General features: G+C 46.0%; 1 protein-coding gene and 1 pseudogene across 2 annotated transcripts; both read right to left on the bottom strand.

The window, feature by feature from the left end:
* Nucleotides 1-5,213: 5,213 nt before the first annotated feature.
* Nucleotides 5,214-19,300, bottom strand: LOC146342860 (vomeronasal type-2 receptor 26-like). Its single transcript, XM_084808043.1, has 5 exons — nt 19,035-19,300; nt 15,890-16,181; nt 13,975-14,202; nt 7,212-7,338; nt 5,214-6,115 (listed from the first exon to the last, which is right to left on the bottom strand). Exons 1-5 carry the CDS (start codon nt 19,298-19,300, stop codon nt 5,214-5,216), a joined length of 1,815 nt encoding a protein of 604 aa, XP_084664169.1.
* On the bottom strand, nt 14,848-15,658 carry LOC146342861 (vomeronasal type-2 receptor 116-like; annotated as a pseudogene). The gene has a single exon (XR_014784018.1). The product of XR_014784018.1 is annotated as a vomeronasal type-2 receptor 116-like (transcript).
* Nucleotides 19,301-19,820: the final 520 nt, after the last annotated feature.

The raw sequence follows: 19,820 nt of genomic DNA, 5'->3' as shown, positions 1-19,820 counted from the left end.
GGTGCATCTGGACTTTCAGGGGAAAGGAGAAGGGGGGGAGAGAGAGCAGTAAGCCTCAATTATTGGTTGAGCAGCCCCCGCCAGTCAGATGACATTCACTCCAACCCCTACCAGGAAATAAATCTGTGAAGCAATTTTTACTAGTGTGGAGAACCTGCTCGTGAAGCCCTGCATGGACCTTTTAAATTAAAATGCAGTACTCCGTCATTAGCTTTTCCTTCCATTGCCCTGGAAACATGGCCATAGACGGCGGCGCGAGCAGGCAGGAGGCAGAAATGGAGGCGGTGTGGTGCTGAGAGGTAGCTCTTTGCTTTGAGAGTTTTTGTGGAAAAACTCAAATTTCAGCTGCACCCAGCACAAAAAGTACTGGGCCAAACTGTCTGAAGTTTGGCAGGTGAGATCCCCTCCATGTCAGCAGAGACCTGCCCCCCCGCCCCCCCCCCAGTTTCATGTATATATCATGACAACTGAAAATGTTATGGCCATTTGTGTTTCCCCATGCAAGTCTATGTCCAAATCTCACTTTGGATCTGGAACCGAGTCAGAACAGAGGGACTCTGAATTGGACTGAGTCAAAGCGGGGCTGATTTGGAGGGTCCAAAGTGGCATCCAAAGCAAAGCAGGGTCTCCATGCACAGCCATGAGCCTCAATACTTCTCACAGCTGACAGAGGGAGTATCCCTAAAGGCCCCAAGAGTCATGATCTCATTCCCTTTCCATAGTGATAACCCCTCCCTGTGTATGATATCCAAATGTCTTTCTGAATGGCCCTAGGAATGCTAGGGGTGGACGAAAGTCCCTTACCTTTCGCCGAAGCTTGTTCGCGGTGGGGGGGAGGCACTTCGCTGCTCCCCCCGCGAAGTTCAGGCCGGCGGGGAGGCTTCCCGCCCCGCCCCAGCTGAAATTCAGGCCAGGGGGGAGGCTTCCCACCTCGCCCGGCCGCGAACTCGAAAGTTTTTAAAAAAACAGAAAAACGCCCCCTGATAGGCTACGTGACGATTAACGTAGCCTATCACGGCTAGATTTGCAAAGTCAGCCGTGATTGGCTACGTCAATCGTCACGTAGCCTATCACGGGTGACTTTTAAAAAAAACAGAAAAAAAGAAAAAATAGCATTGCCCTTATTTTCGCCGTAGTCTACGTAAATCTTTACGTAGACTACAGCAACCAAATAAGGAACAGGAATGGCGGCTCCCTATGGGGGCGACCATTATCCGTACGCTTTTTTTTTTTTTTTAAGTCACCCGTGATAGGCTACGTGACGATTGACGTAGCCTATCATGGCTGACTTTGCAAATCTAGCCATGATAGGCTACGTTAATCGTCACGTATCCTATCAGGGGGCGTTTTTTTTTTTCTTCTATTGCAATGGCGGCGGCGGCAGCCAGTCGAAAGACCAGCTGCCGCTCCCTCCCCGCTTGAACACCCGCCGAACCGCTGGCTGGACCCGCCGCCGGGAGGGACATTCGGTGAAGGTAAGTCCCGTCCCGGGGGGCGTGCGGGGGGCGTTGGGGTTCGGAGGATTTCTCCCCGAAACTTGTTCGGGGGGCCGAACACGTTGGCGCTCGGCCCCCCGAAGTTTCGGGGAGAAATTCTCCGCCGTCCCTAAGGAATGCCCTGGGTTGAAACAAGAAGTCCAAGTCCCAAAGGAAGAAGTGGGAGCCCCAAAACTATCCATGGGTGATTGATGCGATGTCGTATAGCCAGGAGTTCACTAGGATTGACTGGCTGCCCTAACTTCGAAGCTTCAGATGTTCGCTTGGAAGTGACTGTTCTTTAGCACCACCCAGGAGACATGTGTGACTTAAGGAATGTCACGGACGCGAACAGTCATTGTCCCCCTCCACGGGTGATGATGACGTTAGTACGCCAAACATCCTAAGAGTCTCTGCGTGATGCGTGCTCCATAGGAATGGCCCTTACTTCCGCATGACCATGACAATCAGGTGTCCTTCGGAATGGCCATGGGAATGCATTGGACTGAGATGAGTAGCCCCACAGAAAAGAGCAGGACCCCCCCCTTAAATTGCTCAGGGGTGATAGAGTTAGCACCCCAATAAACCGAAGAGTCTCTGCTTGATGCACGCTCCAGAGGAATGGCCTCTACTTCCGCATGGGAATAGTAATCAGGTGTCCTTCAGAATGGCCATGGGAATGCATTGGACTGAGACAAGCAGCCTAACCCGCTACTGGAATGCAGTCCTTGAAAGCTTCTCCAAACTGAAATTCAGCTCTTGGGTTGAAAGAGGTTCTGCAACTTTCCACGATGCACCATAAATACCAAGAGCTAACAGGGAGCGGGATCCCTGCTGTTATCTTCAAATACTGATGGGAGATAATAGTGGGTGTTCCTCTGTGCAGGGTGTCCCCTCCCAATTGGGATGGGCACTGGCTCACAACCTCATGGGTCCCATGGGAGGGATGGCTGTGGGGGTCATCCAGCTCCTCAACCAAGTTAAGTGACCCATTCCTGCCATATTGTAACCTCTTTTCTTGCTTAGCTACTGCAGACACTGATTTGCAGGCTTTTCATAACCTATGCCTTATATTTCTGTTTCTACACTAAACTCATTCTATCATACACAGGGCAGGAGGGTATGTATGTATGTGCCTTATGCATACATAAGGCACATACACTAGAAAACATGAATTCAAATGCACGCAAGCCACATTCTCCCATCAGACCTAGGTCAGTTTCTGGTAAAACAGATAAGTTTATCTTAAGAATTTGACTGCTTTGTTAATTTGAGTTCATGGTAATAAGTAATAAGTAACCTATTTCTGCTTCATTGACTACGCTAAAACCTTTGATAGTGTAGATCACAACAAACTGTGGCAAATTCTTAAATAGATAGGAGTACCACACCACCTTACCTGTCTCCTGAGAAACCTGTACAAGGGTCAAGATGCAACAGTAAGAACCGGACATGGAACAACCGATTGGTTCAAAACTGGGAAAGGAGTACGACAAGGCTGTATATTGTCACCCTCCTTATTTAATTTATATGCAAAGTACATCATGAGAAACGCCGGGTTGGATGAATCACAGGTCAGAATTAAGATTGTCGGGAGAATTATCAACAACCTCAGATACGCAGATGATACCACCCTAATGGCAGAAAGCAAAGAGGATCTAAAGAGCCTCTGGTTGAGGGTGAAAGTGGAGAGTGCAAAAGCTGGTTTGAAACTCAACATTAAAAAAAATGAAGATCATGGCATCTGGCCCCACCACTTCCTGGCATATAGAAAGGGAAGAAATGGAAGCAGTGACAGATTTTATTTTCTTGGCCTCCAAGATCACCGCAGACGGTGACTGTAGCCATGAAATTAAAAGATGCTTGCTCCTTGGGAGGAAAGCTATGGCAAACCTAGACAGCATAGTAAGAAGCAGAGACATCACCTTGCCGACAAAGGTCCGTATAATCAAAGCTATGGTTTTCCCAGTAGCAGCATATGGCTGTGAGAGCTGGACTGTAAGGAAGGCTGAGCACTGAAGAATTGATGCTTTTGAACTGTGGTGCTGGAGAAGACTCTTACGAGTCCCCTGGACTGCAAGGAGGTCAAATCAGTCCATCCTAAAGGAAATCAACCCTGACTGCTCAATGGAAGGACAGATACTGAAGCTGAAGCTGAAATATTTTGGCCACCGGATGCGAAGAGAAAACTCCCTGGAAAAGACCCTGATGCTGGAAAAGATTGAAGTCAAAAGGAGACGGGGACGGCAGAGGATGAGATGGCTAGATAGCATCACTGATGCAATGAATATGAACTTGAGCACACTCCGGGAGAGAGCGCAGGACAGGACGGCCTGGCATGCTATGGTCCATGGGGTCACGAAGAGTCGGACACGACTGAACGACTGAACAACAACAAAATAAGTAACCTGGCAATCTTCGGCTTGATCTCACCCACTCCAGATAAAGTAGGAAGATGCAATCATGGATGTGGGTTAAGATTCATCATCACATTCAAGGTATGGGAAGCTGAAGAGAAAAAAATCTTCAACCTGACTAAACTGGGACTTTAAGTTCCTTTAAAACGATGATCATCAATTCTAAAAGATGGATTGCACTTTGTAAATATATTCCATGACTTTCTCAAGGATCTCCTGATACTTTTTTTTTTTTTTAGGGGTATACGAAACCCCACTTGCCTGGCTCCGCTGGGGTCCGCAGGTGGGGGGAGGCGATCTGTTCCTCCCCCCCCCCAGAATCCTGCCTGGCTGGCTCCGTTCCATGGCCAGTCTCGGAGCCGCCAGCTGGTGTGACCCTCAGCGGGACCTCCACCCACTGCCAGGCTGCTGTGGACGCAAATGGCGTCCTGCGTAGGGGACACCATTTGCGTCCCTGCTTTAGCCGTGATACGCTAGGTAAATATATACATAGCCTATCATGGGCTAGCGTAGGGATGCAAATGGCGGCTGCTACGATGGCCGCCATTTGTTGCCACAGTAACCTGGCAGCGGCCAGAGCCGCCGCCACCGCCACTTCAGCCGCCTCCAGAGCTGCCGCTGGAGCCGCCGCATCCGTCACCAGGTAGGTCCATCCTGGGGGATTCTGCAGGGTGGCAGGGGGAGAGGCCATTCCGCCACAGACTCCAGGGGGACTCACTGGAGTCCATGGAGGAATTCTCCGCCATCCCTACTTTTGCTTTGATTCCAGAGTTGGGTGAAGGACTACCTACTAGGCTGCTGCCTCCCCCAGGCAACATCATCCCTTTCATAAAGGAGTAAAGATCTTGAAGAGGAATTCATGTCCTGAACTGTAGTAAATCTACCCTGACATTTTCTTCACCATGTCTAGTAGGGTGACTGCACATCTGTACATGAGGGCCATCATGGCTGGAAATGATAGAAACGGCCTGAATGTAGTATTTTTAGAAAGATTTTTATCACATGCACAATCTCAGATGAATACACAGATCCAAAAATGTGCTGTGGTTGCTATTTGGTATGTAAATGATGAGCAGTTACATAAATAGCAGGATTTGGGGGAATCTCTAAATGACTAGATCAGGTAACAAGGTGAAAAGTAAAAGTAAAGCCAGATCAATGGAAAAGGTCTTGGTGTCTCACCTCTCCCTATGATGATACACAGAGATGATATGTGAAAAAACGGCATGATAGCAATGTCTGGTTTCTTAAACTGATAATTCATTAGAGTAATCCCACTATCTCTATGGAATGAATACATTTAATTGGACAGATTGATGCTTTAATTCTTTCTCCTTATGAGCTGCTCCCTGCTGTTCAGCTCAGGCTTGAAAAGAATAATGTAACATTTGGGGGGAAAGATGCAGCCTAACAATCCAGCACTGGAGGCTAAGATGGAAAAGATCTCCACAGCTACCATGTATTTGCCCTTGGTGCTTAAATAGGCCGGAACAAAAGACAACCAAACACTGCAAAACATCAGCATGCTGAAGGTGATATACTTGGCTTCATTAAAACTGTCAGGCAACTTCCTGGCAAGGAAAGCCACCAAGAAGCTAATGATAGACAGAAGTCCAATGTACCCCAGGACAAAATAAAGCATGATGACAGACCCTGCATTACATTGCACAGTGATTTCTTCAGTGACTGAGTGCATGTCTACGTCTGGGAATGGGGGAGAGGTTTTGACCCACACAACACAAACGCCAGCTTGAGTGAGGGAGCAAGAAAGGACAATGGAGGCGGCCAGCCTTTGTCCAACCCACTTCCTGATGCTGGACCCTGGCTTGGTGGCCATGAAAGCGACAACCACAGTGATGGTTTTGGCTAACACACAAGAAACAGCCACTGAGAAAATCAAACCAAACATTGGTTGTTGGAGAAGGCAGCTCAGTTTCCCAGGCTGTCCAACGAACAACAGAGAAGAGAGGAAGCAGAGCAGGAGAGAGATGAGGAGAGTGTAGGTGAGGCCCCGATTGTTGGCTTTGACTATGGGGGTGTCTCTGTGCTTAATAAATGTTTGCAGCACCAAGGCTGTGATCAATGAAAAGGAAAGAGCAACTGAAGCTAAACCTTTCCCCAATGGTTCTTCATAGGACAGAAAGCTTATAACTTTAGGGATGCATCTGTCATGGTCCTTATTTGGATACTGATCTTCTGGGCATTTCAAACAGTCATCAGTGTCTGAAAAAAGAAAGAAAGAGTGCTCATCACAATGGGACGTTCTATGTGAACTGGAACCATTTCCACAACTAACTTGAAAAACTGACTGCTTCTGCTGATGACTAGTATCTTGTAGTTTCAAATTTGGAGTTTGTCTTGTGAGAAGACAGCTTGATATACCAGAGGGATACTACAAACTCTCCTTTCATCCAATTTGTCTCTTGAATCTGTCTTTCTGATCTTTCTGGTCCTGCATTTCTTACATTCCCCATCTGGTTCCAGAATCTGAATAATTACCATGATATGATCTTCTACCAGGTTTGGAAGTGTCGTAAAATTGACAATGCAAATCAATGTCTGATTCTTTACAGAGTAATTACATGGTCATGGAATAGTGGAAATGTGAAGATCATTGACATTTCAAGGAGTTACTGCTGAACAAGAATTGCTCCTTTCCGTGCCTAGACCTCTGGCTGTGTCTTCATCTTTAAGCAGCCAGAGCCACCTAACGATTTGAGATGGTACAACTTGAGAGGCTATTACTTACCTTTAGATAGTCCTTGGAAAGACTTTGATGTCCACCACTGAGTACAAACAGGCAGGAGTGTCCGTGATGGTCATATAGCTATGTATGCTGTCTGCTTGCCACTTGCTAGATCTCATCCTTTCGCTTTTCATGAGTGTCTAGTTCTCAAAGTCACTGGAGTATGGCCAGGACATGGCTGGGATTACTATGTGCATAATATTATATATATGAGACTCTGAGATACTCCCAGGGGGAAATCTCAATGCAAGTTGACCCGAAAAAGTTGATGTATACCAAGCTGTTCTTGAAGTCCATCCATTGCAATTCTAAGGGGGTTCACAGTAAGAGTAAGTACATACACCTTAAAATCTTGCTCTGTAGTTTTTTTCTACAATTATTGCTCTGTAGTGTTTTGCTTTCTTGCTGTATTAGTTTGTTTCTTTAAAAAAAAAAGTTAGCCTTCACCCCTCGGTATGTCGATCTTTTCTGAATAATAATGAGAACCATTGCCTCTTGGCAGCTCCATCTTCCAAAATGGTATTGCAGTATTAAGCCTATTTGCTGGAATATTTGGTGCATTACATCACCTACCTGTTTGGTTTGAAATCTTCCCTTCTGGACATGGATTACAATCATAGCAACAAAACTTCTCCCCTTCCTTTTTTGTCTTCTCATAACCAGGTTGACAAGAGTCACTACAGACAGAAAGGGGCTGGACCTATCCATAAATAAATATGAAGAGTGTTGAAGAAGGGAGATACTAGGGGGGGGGAAACCTTCAGCTAGTATACAAATAAACACGTGGTCATCTGACATGGAATAATGTAGAACATGGTGCATGCAACTATCTGTTAGATAATTCTTGAACATGGAAGAGCTTTTTTTGATCTATATATTGAACTATATATATTAATGTTCTATATATTTTAAATTGTTTTATTGTGTGTTGTTTGGTTTTAATTTTTGTGAACCACCCAGAGAGCTTCGGCTATTGGGCAGTATAGAAATGAAATGAATGAATGAATAAATAAATAAATATTTTTTTTGAATACAGTATGCTGGCTCGCTGAGGAATATTTGGGGTCTGAAGAAAAGAAATGGCTGACTCAGCTGAGTGTTTCAATCCACAAAGGTAAGGATTAGGGATGTTAATTCCAGTGAATTCGCCCCCCTGAATCCATGGCGGAATGGAGCAACCCGCCCCAACACCCCGCAAAAGCCCCGTGAAACGGAGCCTACCTGACTGCGGCTCCGGCTGAGGCTTCGTCTCTGGCGGCGGATCCGACGGCGGAGGTGGCTCCAGCTGCTGTCGGGCTGCTGCAGACGCAAATGGCATCCTGAGTAGGGGTCGCCTTTTGCGTCCCTATGGTAGCCCGCGATAGGCAACATAAATATTTAGGTAGCCTATCACGGCTAAAGCGGGAACGCAAATTCTGTCCCCTACGCCATTTGTGTTCCTGCTTTAGCTGTGATAGGCTACCTAAATATTTATGTAGCCTATCACGGGCTACCATAGGGACGCAAATGGCGTTCCCTACTCAGGACACCATTTGTGTCCACAGCAGCCCGGCAGCAGCTGGAGGACGTCCTGTGGTTTGGCCCTGCTGGCGGCTCCACGGCCTGGCTGCAGAGCGGAGCTGGCCGGACAGGACTCCACAGGGGAGGAACGGATCGCCTCCCCCCCATCAAGGATTTTGGGGGGAGGGACGGAGCACCTCCCCCCCCACACCGTGGATGTCCCTGGACAAAACCAGGTAAGTGTTTCGTACATCGCTAGTAAGGATAGCCAAGTAGCTGTCAATAATCCTACTGTACTAAAGCTTAATAAATTTATTTGTTCATTCATTTATTCATTTCATTTCATTTCATTTCTAGACCGCCCAATAGCTGAAGCTCTCTGGGAGGTTCACAAAAATTAAAACCAAAACACACCCAATAAACAATATAAAATATAAAAACATTAAACCCACAATATAACAATACAACCAGTATAAAGGCAGAATAAAACCCAGACTGTTGAGTGGGGCTGGTTACAGGGAGCATTCAACTCCCTTGTTAAAACAGCTTCACTGGCTCCCAGTCTGTTTCCGGGCACAATTCAAAGTGCTGGCTATGACCTATAAAGCCCTATATGGCTCTGGTCCAGGTTATCTGAAAGACCATATCCTCCCTTATGAACCTGTCCATGCCCTGAGATCTCCTGGGGAGGCCCTTCTCTCAGTTCCACCACTGTCACTGGCACGTTTGGTGGGAACCCAGGAGAAGGCCTTCTCAGTGGCTGCCCCACGGCTGAGGAACATCCTTCCCAGCTAGGCTAGGATGGCTCCCTCCTTGATGTGTTTCTGGTGGCTCGCTAAAACATTCTTGTTCCAGCAGGCCTTTGGGACATAGTTGGAACCTGGTGGTAAGTTGCTAAAATGCTGTTTTAATGTTTTAATATAATTTTAATTGTATTGATGTTTAATTTGTATTTTAACTTTTGTATATTTTCATATGTTTTAATTGTATATGTTTTAATTTTTGTAAGCTGCCTTGTGTCCCAGTCATGGGGAAAAGGTGGGGAAGCAATGTAGAGATTTAAAATACTGATTTAGAACAGCAAAGCTAAAAGACTAGAAAGCTAAAATGCTAAAATGCCTGGGCAAATAAAAAGGTCTTCACCTGGTGGCAGAAGGAATACAATGTATGTGCCAGGCGAACCTCACTAGGGAGCTCATTCCACAGCCAGGGTGCCACAACAGCAAAGGCCCTCCTCCTAGTAGCTACCCGCCTCACTTCTTTTGGCAGGGGTTCACGGAGAAGGACCCCAGAAGATGATCTTAGGATCCAGGCAGGCACATATGGGGGAGGCGATCCTACAGATAACCTGGCCCCAAGCCGTTAAGGGCTTCGAATGTTAATGCGAGCACTTTGAATCAGGTCCAGAAATGGACTAGCAGCCAGTGCAGCTGGAAAAGTACTTTTGTAATGTGATCTCATTGGCCAGTTCCTGTTAACAATCTCGTTGCCCTATTTTGGACTATTTTGGAGATTGTGGACTGTTTTCAAAGGCAGTCCCAAGTAGGGATGTCAGAGAATTCTGCCACGGATCTCGGGGAGGGCGAATGCCAGCGCATTCGGCCCCCTGAAATCAGTGGTGGAACAGTCTGCCCCCCCCCGCTGCCCCCGGGACGAGACTTACCTGGGGTGGATCTTCCTGGCGGCGGTGGCTCCAGCGGCGACTCCGGTGGTGGTGCGGCAGTGGCGGCTGCGGCAGCTGGTCTTCCAACTAGCTGCCACCACCGCCATTTCCAGTTAAAAAAAAAAAAAGCCGTGATAGGCTACGTAAACAATTACGTAGCCTATCATGGCTGACTGCAGGGATGCAAACGGCGGCGGAGCTGGCCAGCGGCTCAGCAGAATCCCTGCGGAGCACAGCTGGCCGGCCAGGATTCCGGGGGGGGAGGAACAGAGCGCCTCCCCCCCATCCAGGTTTCCAGGGGGAGGGACAGAGCCCCTCCCCCCCACCATCAACTTAATCAGCGAAAGGTAAGTGACTTTCGTACATCCCTAGTCCCAAGTAGGGATGGCAGAGAACTCCACCACGGATTTCAGTGAGGCCGAATGCACTGGCATTTGCCCCCCCGAAACCCATGGAGGAACGGCCTCCCACCGCCACCACCCCGCAGAATTCCCCCGGAACAAAATTTACCTGGGGTGGCGGCGGCGGCATCTGTTCTTTCGGCCGGCTGCTGTGGCCGCCATTTGACTCCTGCCAAGCTGCCGTGATAGGCAACATAAGTATTGACGTAGCCTATCATGGTAAATGTAGCCACGCAAATGGCGGCCACTATGCCATTTGCATGGCTGCCTTTACTGTGATAGGCTATATAAATACTTACGTAGCCTATCACAGAAAGAGCAGCGGCGCAAACGGCATAGCGCCTGCCATTTGCATCCCTGCTCTTTCCCATGATAGGCTACATAAATACTTACATAGCCTATCACGGCAGCCTGGCAGGACGCAAATGGCGGCCGTTACGGCAGCTGCCATTTGTATCTGCAGCAGCCCGGCCACAGCCAGAACTCCGGCTGTGGAGTGCCCTGCCCGGCGGCTCCACGGAGCCGCCGCGGAGCAGAACCGGCCAGGCAGGATTCTGGGGGGAGGGATGTAGTGCCTCCCCCCCCACCGCGAATCACACCTGCAAAAGGTAAGTGACTTTTGTACATTCCTAGTCCCAAGTATGTCAATTCAGGTATTGTCACCAAGGACTAACACAGGCCTTCAACACAGTAACAATACTAGGCCTCAGGCCTACACAAATACTTTATAGCCTTTCAGAGGTCACACAGAAAATTCAAATGTTACACAACATAAGCAGTCATTTATTTACATACATTCCTTCATATGGTTTATAGCTTAATTGACAGTTATGGCTTCATTTGAGGGGTCTCTTTGTCATTCCCCCTTTTCTTGGAGTGTAATTGCAGTGCTGAGACCACAGCCTTCATTTCTTAAGAATGTCTCAGAGACCCACATGAAGGGAAGAGACAATGATGGGAAATGGAGATGACTGTGGCTAGACCTATTGATTTCACTGTGAAGTAATCCCAGCTGCCAGTAAGAAAATACATTATTTGAAATCAGAAGGGGAAGGGTGCTTGGGAAGAAGCAAGGAAGGTGCCTTGGGCTGCATTGGTGCCATATTGGGACCACCTGCCCTATTTGTAGCAGCACAGTATTTCTTGAGAACTATTGGGTCCAGGGTAGATCTCCTTTGGAGTGGCCAGCTCACTACCTCCTTATGGGGTCCAGGCACCAGTCCCCCATTTAAAGACGCGTTCAGCACAGAACTGACCTACTGTGTCATTCAGCTAGCTTTATTGAGCCATTTGGGGAAGAATCATTTGAGCTCATGGTTGGATGCATTACTGCAGGAGTAGGGAACTGCAGTCACATGGGCACATTTGTATTTGGGAGGGGGGTTCCATGGGCACATTTGCAATTTTGGAAGCAGAGATTCTCTCCCATCATGCCCCATTGCCTGGGTTTTTATCCTACCAACACTTGGAATCTCTCAGTTTTCACACACATGCGTGCAGAGATGGAGAGAGAGAGAGAGGTAATTAGAGGATGCAATGGAAACAACAAAATAAGCCTTCTTTGCTTCCCTCATTGCCATGCAATAGGTGCAATTATGTGCTCTACCATGTGTTCACTCAGCTTCAAAGTGGATCTTGCACCGTTGGTGCTTTAGTCCTTGCCCAGCTCGTTTCATTGTTCACACCTTCCTGGGATGCCAGGAGATGAACGGGCCCCACAATGTCAGGTAGGGCACTCAGAAGTTATCTTCTTGGTAGCTCTGTTTATCTCACCACTCCATAGTGACACCAGGGCATCAAGTGGATTGCCAGCTGGGTCCAATGGAAACTTGCCCAGCACACTCAGGGATCCGTCGGTTCCATTAGTCTCTGGAGGAAGAACACCCTAGCTGGTCCACCACCCCTGCAGAGCATGCAAACTGGAATAATGGGTCCAAAGACCACCAGGAAACAGTCTGACCAGAACAAAGAGAGCTTCGGCTATTGGGCGGTATAGAAATGAAATAAATAAGTAAGTAAGTAAATAAATAAATAAATAAACAAACAAACAAAGGGATTATTTGGACCCCTCCCCCTTTCCAGACCATCCATGTCACAACATGGGGCAAATACAAAACTGAAGGTATGTCCTGGTCCGTGAGCAGGGCTGACAACAATTGAGGCACCCCCATGGTTGCCATGGGGGCCATGAAGTCCCAAGATAATCCCCTAGAAGCAGCCCAGATGTGAATGTTGAAGTCCGCCAGGATCACTCTCCTGGGTTCCTCCGGCATCAAGGCAGAGAACACCTCAGCTTACTCAGGGAGGGATGCTGCTGGTGTACCACCCATCCTGATGCCCAGCAGCCTCCCTAACTGTATCTTCGACCTAGCACCGCATATAGGCCTTTCAGTCTATCCACGAAACAGTGGTATGCTAGAGAGGAAAATGGAACTACTATGGATGATGGCAACACCCCCTGTTCAAACAATCTCACCTGAACTGATTTCACAAGGAGCACCCAGGACAGTGGGAAAGGCTTGGTAAGCCGAAGTCCACACAGCTCAGCCACCAAGTCTCAGAAATATTCAACAGGTCAATTCCTTCCCCACAACTAAATCATGGATGGCCAAGAATGAATTATGAACTGCAAGGAATTCATATATTTGGGATGTTAATGTCGCATCTCCCTTTGTTTTGGGATGTGATAGATGGCTATGGCCTCATTACATAGCCTAGTCACCCATGATGATAGGGTCGGCTTAGTCATGAAAGGATGTTTCTGAGTGCTGACTCATAATGATGTGCCCACCACAGGGATGTATGAGGATTCCATTTTGAGGGTGAAATCTCAAGGGATCTTACCAGTTCAGTCCTGGCAAATTTCATTCCATTTCCTCTTGCTGGCATTGACTTGATCTGTAGTCAGTCAATCCAAGATGCAGATTTTGGATCTTGTTTTAATGGTGATGGAAATCAGTGCAAATGGGATCACATTTTGTTGTTGTTGTTAAATGTGGGTTTTTAAATTTGCACCAATGGAGGTGCATATATATGTATAATAGAATCCTAGAATAGTAGGGTTGTAAGGGGCCTACAAGGCCATCGTGTCCAACCCCCTGATCCATGCAGGAGTCCAAGTCAGAGCATCTCTGACAGATGGCTGTCCAGCCTTGTCTTGAATGCCTCCAGTGTGGGAGAGCCCACTACCTCCCTAGGTAATTGGTTCCATTGTCGTATTGCTCTAACAATCAGGATTTTTTTCCTGACATTCAGTCGGAGTCTGGCTTCCTGTCACTTGAGCCCATTATTCCATGTCCTGCACTCTGGGATGATCGAGAAGAAATCCTGGCCTTCCTCTCTGTGACAACCTTTCAAGGACTTGAAGAGCACTATCGTATCTCCCCTCAGTCTTCTCTTTTCAAGGCTAAACATGCCCAGTTTTTCTTTCAGTCTCTCTCCATAGGGCTTTGTTTCCAGTCCCCTGATCATCTTTGTTGCCCTCCTCTGAACCCTCTCCAGTCTGCCTGCATCCTTCTTAAAGTGTGGTACCAAGACATCTCTCTCTCTCTCTCTCTCTCTCTCTCTCTCTCTCTCACTCACTCACTCTGTCTATCTTGCACAAGTCTGCTTATCTGCTATGCATTCCTACTATAAGCATCCTTGATTTTTTAATCCTCAGCACACACTATTTCTTTTAGGCCAGCGGAGCCATTTTCCATACTTGTTGAAGAACTTGTCAGTTTCATCCACCACTTTGGCCCTCCCCACTTCAATTCCATTGAATCCACACCTGATTATAGCCCCTATGCCAAACAATCATATCTTCATTAATGCTGAATAATTTCCCTTCCAGAGCATTGGGATCTACCCATCCAATCTTCACTTTAAGGAACGACTTGTTTCGAAAGGTAACCAAGTTCATTATATCAAATCCACCTTCCATTTCCCTGTTATCATTCAAAGATACTTTTTCTCCAGCAGAGTTGTTAAACGAAATGCCTTGAAGAAATGGATGGAGCTAGTTAAACAAAACAAAAAAAAGTGGGGGGGGGGAGAAAAAAAAAGAGAGAAAAAAAGAGAAACAATAATAATGTTGAACACTTGATACCAGAAATCAATCAAAATGTCTTAACCTGGTAATATGGGGTTGGATCCAGACTTAGACACTGATAGAATAAGCCTACTAAAAACAATGGGACCAGTTGGGCAGGACTAACACATCCCATTGGTATTACTCACTCTACTTTTAGGTTGACTATTACTGGATTCTCTCTCTCCCCCCCACCATTATCTTATGCAAATTTAACTAACAAAGTTCCATTCTGAAGCATAGTTTTGAGTGACAAACTGATAATAGTTTGCTGTTTCCTATTTTGTAGGCTTGAAGGGCAGAGAAAGGAGAGCCCATGATGATGAATGCCTGTGACCTCATTCAACAATAATTTGGGGAACAAAAAGTTAGATGCTGCCAAAGTTTGGGCTTATCTATTCATTCAAATAAAGCCATTTCATTGTGAAGATGTTACCTCCCAAGGCTGCAGTTCCTGAAGTTCACCATTTTTGCCACCCATCATTGTTCTGCGACTGGATCTAGATGAGTACCGGGCATGTAAAGCGTGCACCACAGCATAGACGGCATTATAAATACTGTAGCTGTGGCCAGTCATGCGCATTTCAAAAGAATGCCCAAGGAGGGTGTCCAGCCTCTCTTCCCCAGTACATCTTCCAGCAACCTTGTACGGCACCAGGGGATCTGGAACCGAACAGCCAAATGCTTGCTCCCAGAACTCTTCCAGAAAATCATCTGCTTGTGTCCAATCTGGTTTTAGGATCTGAAGATATTTCTGGAACCCGATAGGTTCATTTGAGTGAATCGAGAAGTAAATGGCACCTTGGAATACTTGCAAATCGGAGTCCCGGCTTATGCCTCCTAGTATAAAATCAATCTGGGCTGTTATAATCCACACCTTTCCAACAAATGTGTTTTCCTTATGTTCAGGAATTCCGATACCATGTGTAAAAAACCACAGATACATAAATGTAAAAGTTTCACCATAGATGACAAATATTCTGGATTTCCTAAAATTGATAAGTTGATAGATATTATGGGCCATAACATTCACTTCATGTGTAGGATGCAAACGCTCTTGCCTGGGGATTCGTTCTATGAAGTCTGAACAGATTCTGTTCTTAGAAAGCAATGGCTCCAGGGCCTGCAAGAAACGTTCTCCCTGATCATCATCCACCACAAAGAGCCCAATCCATATCCATCCAAAATGCTTAAGTAGGCTGATAATTCCCATATACTGATGGGCTTCATTTGGGACCATGCGATAAACAGAAGGGAGCTGCATCATCTCATACACTGCTGGTGCAATTGAACCATATGCGAGCTGAAAGAATAAAATGATAAAATATTATGAAGTGTTTGGAAGAAAATGCTAAATTCAATAAATCTTCAGATATCCTTTATGTAACACAAACACTGGCAGATAAGTTAGAATCATTAATCTACACACAGTATTAGCTACCAAATGACAAAAGCATGTTATTTTATTTATTTAATTGTAGGACTCTTATATACAACCTATTTACCCATAATAGCATTCAAACAATAGATTTGCAGGTTTCTGACTCTGATCCCCAGAAAGTCAGTGGCAGCAGAAAGTCAGAGATGTTTTTTGGCCCCCGTGTAATTTTCCTACCTGTGGAATCTTGAAGGTATTTAAGATTGTTGCCATGTACAGTGTAGTATCAAAGCCAAGTGCCCCAATGACAGCTATTTGTTTTCTGTGGGTATCACATTCATAGTTGAGGACAAATCTAGATGATCTGAAGAGAAGATCCAGGGTGTTACGATAAGTCATCAGTGCATCATTGTAGCTGTCATAGATGTGGAATCCAAGTGTGACATTCAGTAAGACCTTAGGATTTTCGTTGATCTCATTGACAGCAAAAGCCAAGGCCAAGATGTGCTGGTAGAATTTTGTCACAACGCTGCAAATAACCATCAACTGTTATTGGAGAATTCAACAACCCACACAGTTTTTGTATCACGGTATTGGTCTCTTCTCCTCCATTTTAGATGCCTTATTGTAAGAATACCCCACTGTCTCTTACTTGGAAGTAATATATAGGTCACCTTCTTATGTGTAATTCCAATTTTCCCATGCATTGTCCCAACGCCTCAGTGCATTTCCGTGACCCCCCCTCGCTCCTTCTGCTTGAGGCAAGTGTCACGCTCTGACTAACAGTAGGGGTACCCCTGAATAGAGCCTAACCATTTTGCTACATCATCATTGGTATGTTGTAGTTGGGAACCTAAGCTGCGGGCTCATCAACACCAGGATTTTATTCTGGTTCTGCTCCGTACCCAAGTCAATCATGTGAGATGACAGCCCCCCTCCCCATAGCTAATGCAGCATTTCTTGCCCTACATCTGTGTGTATGTGTGTTGGTCTGTGTGCATTTAAACTCTATTGTTGTGGGGTTTCCAGTCACAGTGGCTTCAGTGTAGTTTGGGAGTCTGTGGGAGCTCACTTGGCTTCAGCGCGGGCTGGTGGAAGTGGCACTGATCTGTCGAAGGGAAGCGTTGCATGGGGCGGGGGCTTATGCCTACCTGGAAGTAATTAATTGTCTTGGGGATGGGAGTCAGCCTTGCTGCTTTGAAAAGACTCTGTTTTGACCCTGCACTCAATCCCTGCCTGTCCTTTTAAATATTCGCAGAGTGCAGGAGTGGGGAGGGGAGCATAACGAGGCTGTTACATATGGAAATGCTAAGGTTTGCAGAGCCTTACTGACTTTAAAAGCTTCACTGAGTGCAGGGGCAGCAGAGGAGAAGGGGCAGAGAGCAAGCCTCCTCTCTTCCTGCACCTACCATCTGACCACGTTCAGTTCTACTCATTTGCCCCAGGCAAACATTTGTTTTTCAATATATACACTGCATTACAGGCTACCATTGGGCACGGGAGGCGCTAACCCAATTTTATGAAAATCCGTACTTAAACAGAACCACCTCAAAACCCACTTCCATGTAGGTTAGCTCTGTGTCACAGAGTTTTGATGCAGTGCCAGAAATCATTCTCCCCTTTCTGGTCTTCTTGAAAATACATCGGTTTCATACAGCATCTTTACATATTTACTCCTGGGAGTGAGAATGTGTGGATTTCCATATATTGTTGGGCTACAACTACCATTATCCCTAAGCATTTGCCATTCTGACTGGGGATGATGGGACTTAGAGATTAACAACGTCTTGGGGGACACACCTCCCTCTCTCATGCTTCAGTGTCTGTGCATCAAATCCATGCAGCCATGCAGAGGTACACATAAAAATAATGCCTATGCCCTTGTTCCAGTTGTCCTTTAACCATGAAATCAGGTGTGTGTGTGTGTGTATGTGTGTATGTCTCTCTGTGTGTGTGTGATCATTGTAAATATTAAGATCACAGAAAGTGGACAAGATGCAGTTTTCAGTACAAAGAGATTATGCCATTATGCCAACGAGTGGGAAAGTAGCACAAAAAAAAAAAAAAAAACTTGAGGCCAAATGCCAAAACCATGAGCTTCCATTCTATCTAAAATGCTGGAGAAAATATTAAAGTGTCCCAGCAGCAGAGATAAAACTGCCATGAAGACTGTGAAGGAAGGAGCAAGAGAGAGAAAGTGCACAGTCATGCCAGAGGAGAAAGGGTGCAGAAGTTAGCCTGGTGAGAAAAAGTTCTGGATTTGTGCACACAGTTGAAAAGAGAATAATGGCTGAATCAAGGAAAAGGCATAGGAATACTTTCTACAGTCTAAATGCATTGCTGGAGCTGTGTTTTTAATCTCTATAAGTCGTTATTGAATAACTAGTGGTCCTCATTCTGTACATCAGTTGTGTCCCATTAAATCCTGCTCTGTTTTCAGGTCACTGACATGCATGAAAAAAGCCAAAACAAAAGACAAGTATAGTACTCTGCAAGTCTGCTACAAACTGGAACATCCCATTCTTTGGCTGTAACATTTGTCATTTGGAGAAACAATTGGTCCCTGTGATAAAACATTGCAGTGTATCCTCTCACCTCCTAGCAGGAGTGTTCCAGTTCAGTAAGGAACCTTGCCCTCCTCAAGAATACTGTAAAATGTAAGAATCTCAAGCAGGCATTATCATCTATCCCCACCCCACCAGCTTTTTTCCCTGTTCTCTTTTCCAGGGGATATTTGACATGCCAAGTGAACACACATAGTCCTCATTGGGCTTCGGTGTCCCCCCCCCTTAGAATTTCTGTATTTAAGGTTCTGGGTACTTCTGCAAACCTTGGTGCTCTGCTCTCCCTACTATGCTATCTCCTCTAGACTTTTCTCAGTAGCAAGCTCCACATTGGCTCCATTTCTGTCAGCATACTTTTCTGTTTAGTATGAAAGGGATTGGTTTTCCTCCGGGCCAGTATCAACCTTGGGGTTTCTTTGCTCTCCCCCACCCCCGCTTCAACATGGTTTGAAACTTCTGCATGGGTGACTGTTCCTTTAGGTCTTTCTTGCACCAAATACTTCCCCTAAATTCTTCTCAGCCTGCAAATCATTACACTACAAACATCTGACACTTATACAAATATGATCTGAAGAAAGAAAACACTACCCCCCCCCCCACCCCACACACACACCCTTCAGAAGGAGATCTCTCATTTCAGGAGGAGAAAGTCATTTGTAAGCAGGGTAGAATACATAAACATGTTAACCATTGAAAATTAACGTGCCTAGAACAATATCAATGTTCCTTCGGCATTATGTTGTATTTACACTATGCAGTGTTTATGATTTGGCCAGTTTCGCATGAGGCAGAAAGGAGAGAGAAAAATAATTCCTTACATTCTAAAGTCAGAGAACTGCTGCCAAGGAACTTCCTTGAATGAAAATGCTGAGGAATAGGAAGTGATCTGAGAAACCATCCCACCAATAAGGAAGTCCCCTGACTGATATGCCTCATATACAACAGGGGCAGGTTCCATTGTCCGGCAATTCGTTGTATCTACTTCACATACCCAATGAAAAAGCAAAAGCAACAACAGAAACACGGACAACCCAGTACTCAGGCAGCAAAGCTTTTCTCTACATAGAAGCCCTCCTGTATCCATCTACAGCCTATGCTTAGTTTAAGGAGGATCCCCGGGCTGGCACCTGATTTTGCTGATATACTTCCTAGAGGGAGACTTCTCCCACTTCTCTAGAACAGCAGCATGGCTATTAACGTATGTCTTACAAAGCCCACACAGTTTAGCAATTCATTGATGGAATCTGGCCTAAAAAGCAGAAGAGAAGCAACTGTCAGAGATCAAAGTCATCATGGAGTCCTGCCTCCTGACCTGAATGGCAGAAGTGGAGGGGTTTATCTAACCACTTCCCTACTTGCTTCAGTATTGTTTTCGGCTTTCTGAAAATCCACTGGGCCATTCTCAGGGGGAAAACAAAACCAAACTAATCAAATTATCCTGTATTGGATAATGACAGGGTAGATTTTTTTTTTCTTGGCTCCGAGCTGCAACACGAATTGGGTTTTCCAGGTCTGACAACAAGGTTTCTTTGCTCTTCAGTAGGACAAGGAACAGATGGGTTCCAGGTTTCCATAGAGAGTAAGTGCCAGTGGCAATTTCTGGC

Source organism: Heloderma suspectum, chromosome 6 (genome assembly GCF_057233095.1).
Source record: "Heloderma suspectum isolate Gila_16-S chromosome 6, 16-S_ref, whole genome shotgun sequence".
NCBI classification, from domain to species: domain Eukaryota; kingdom Metazoa; phylum Chordata; class Lepidosauria; order Squamata; family Helodermatidae; genus Heloderma; species Heloderma suspectum.
Note: the sequence above shows the minus strand (reverse complement) of the source record. Positions and strands in the feature narration are given on the sequence as shown.

What these genes read in the sequence shown, in the direction of transcription:
- LOC146342860 (XM_084808043.1), bottom strand. Translation starts at nt 19,300, where the DNA reads ATGGATACAGGAGGGCTTCTATGTAGAGAAAAGCTTTGCTGCCTGAGT. An exon ending in GGCATAGGGGCTATAATCAG is followed by an intron (nt 7,339 to 13,974) that starts GTGTGGATTCAA and finishes ATTTATGGATAG; the next exon opens with GTCCAGCCCCTTTCTGTCTG. An exon ending in GAAGATTTCAAACCAAACAG is followed by an intron (nt 6,116 to 7,211) that starts GTAGGTGATGTA and finishes TTCTTTTTTCAG; the next exon opens with ACACTGATGACTGTTTGAAA.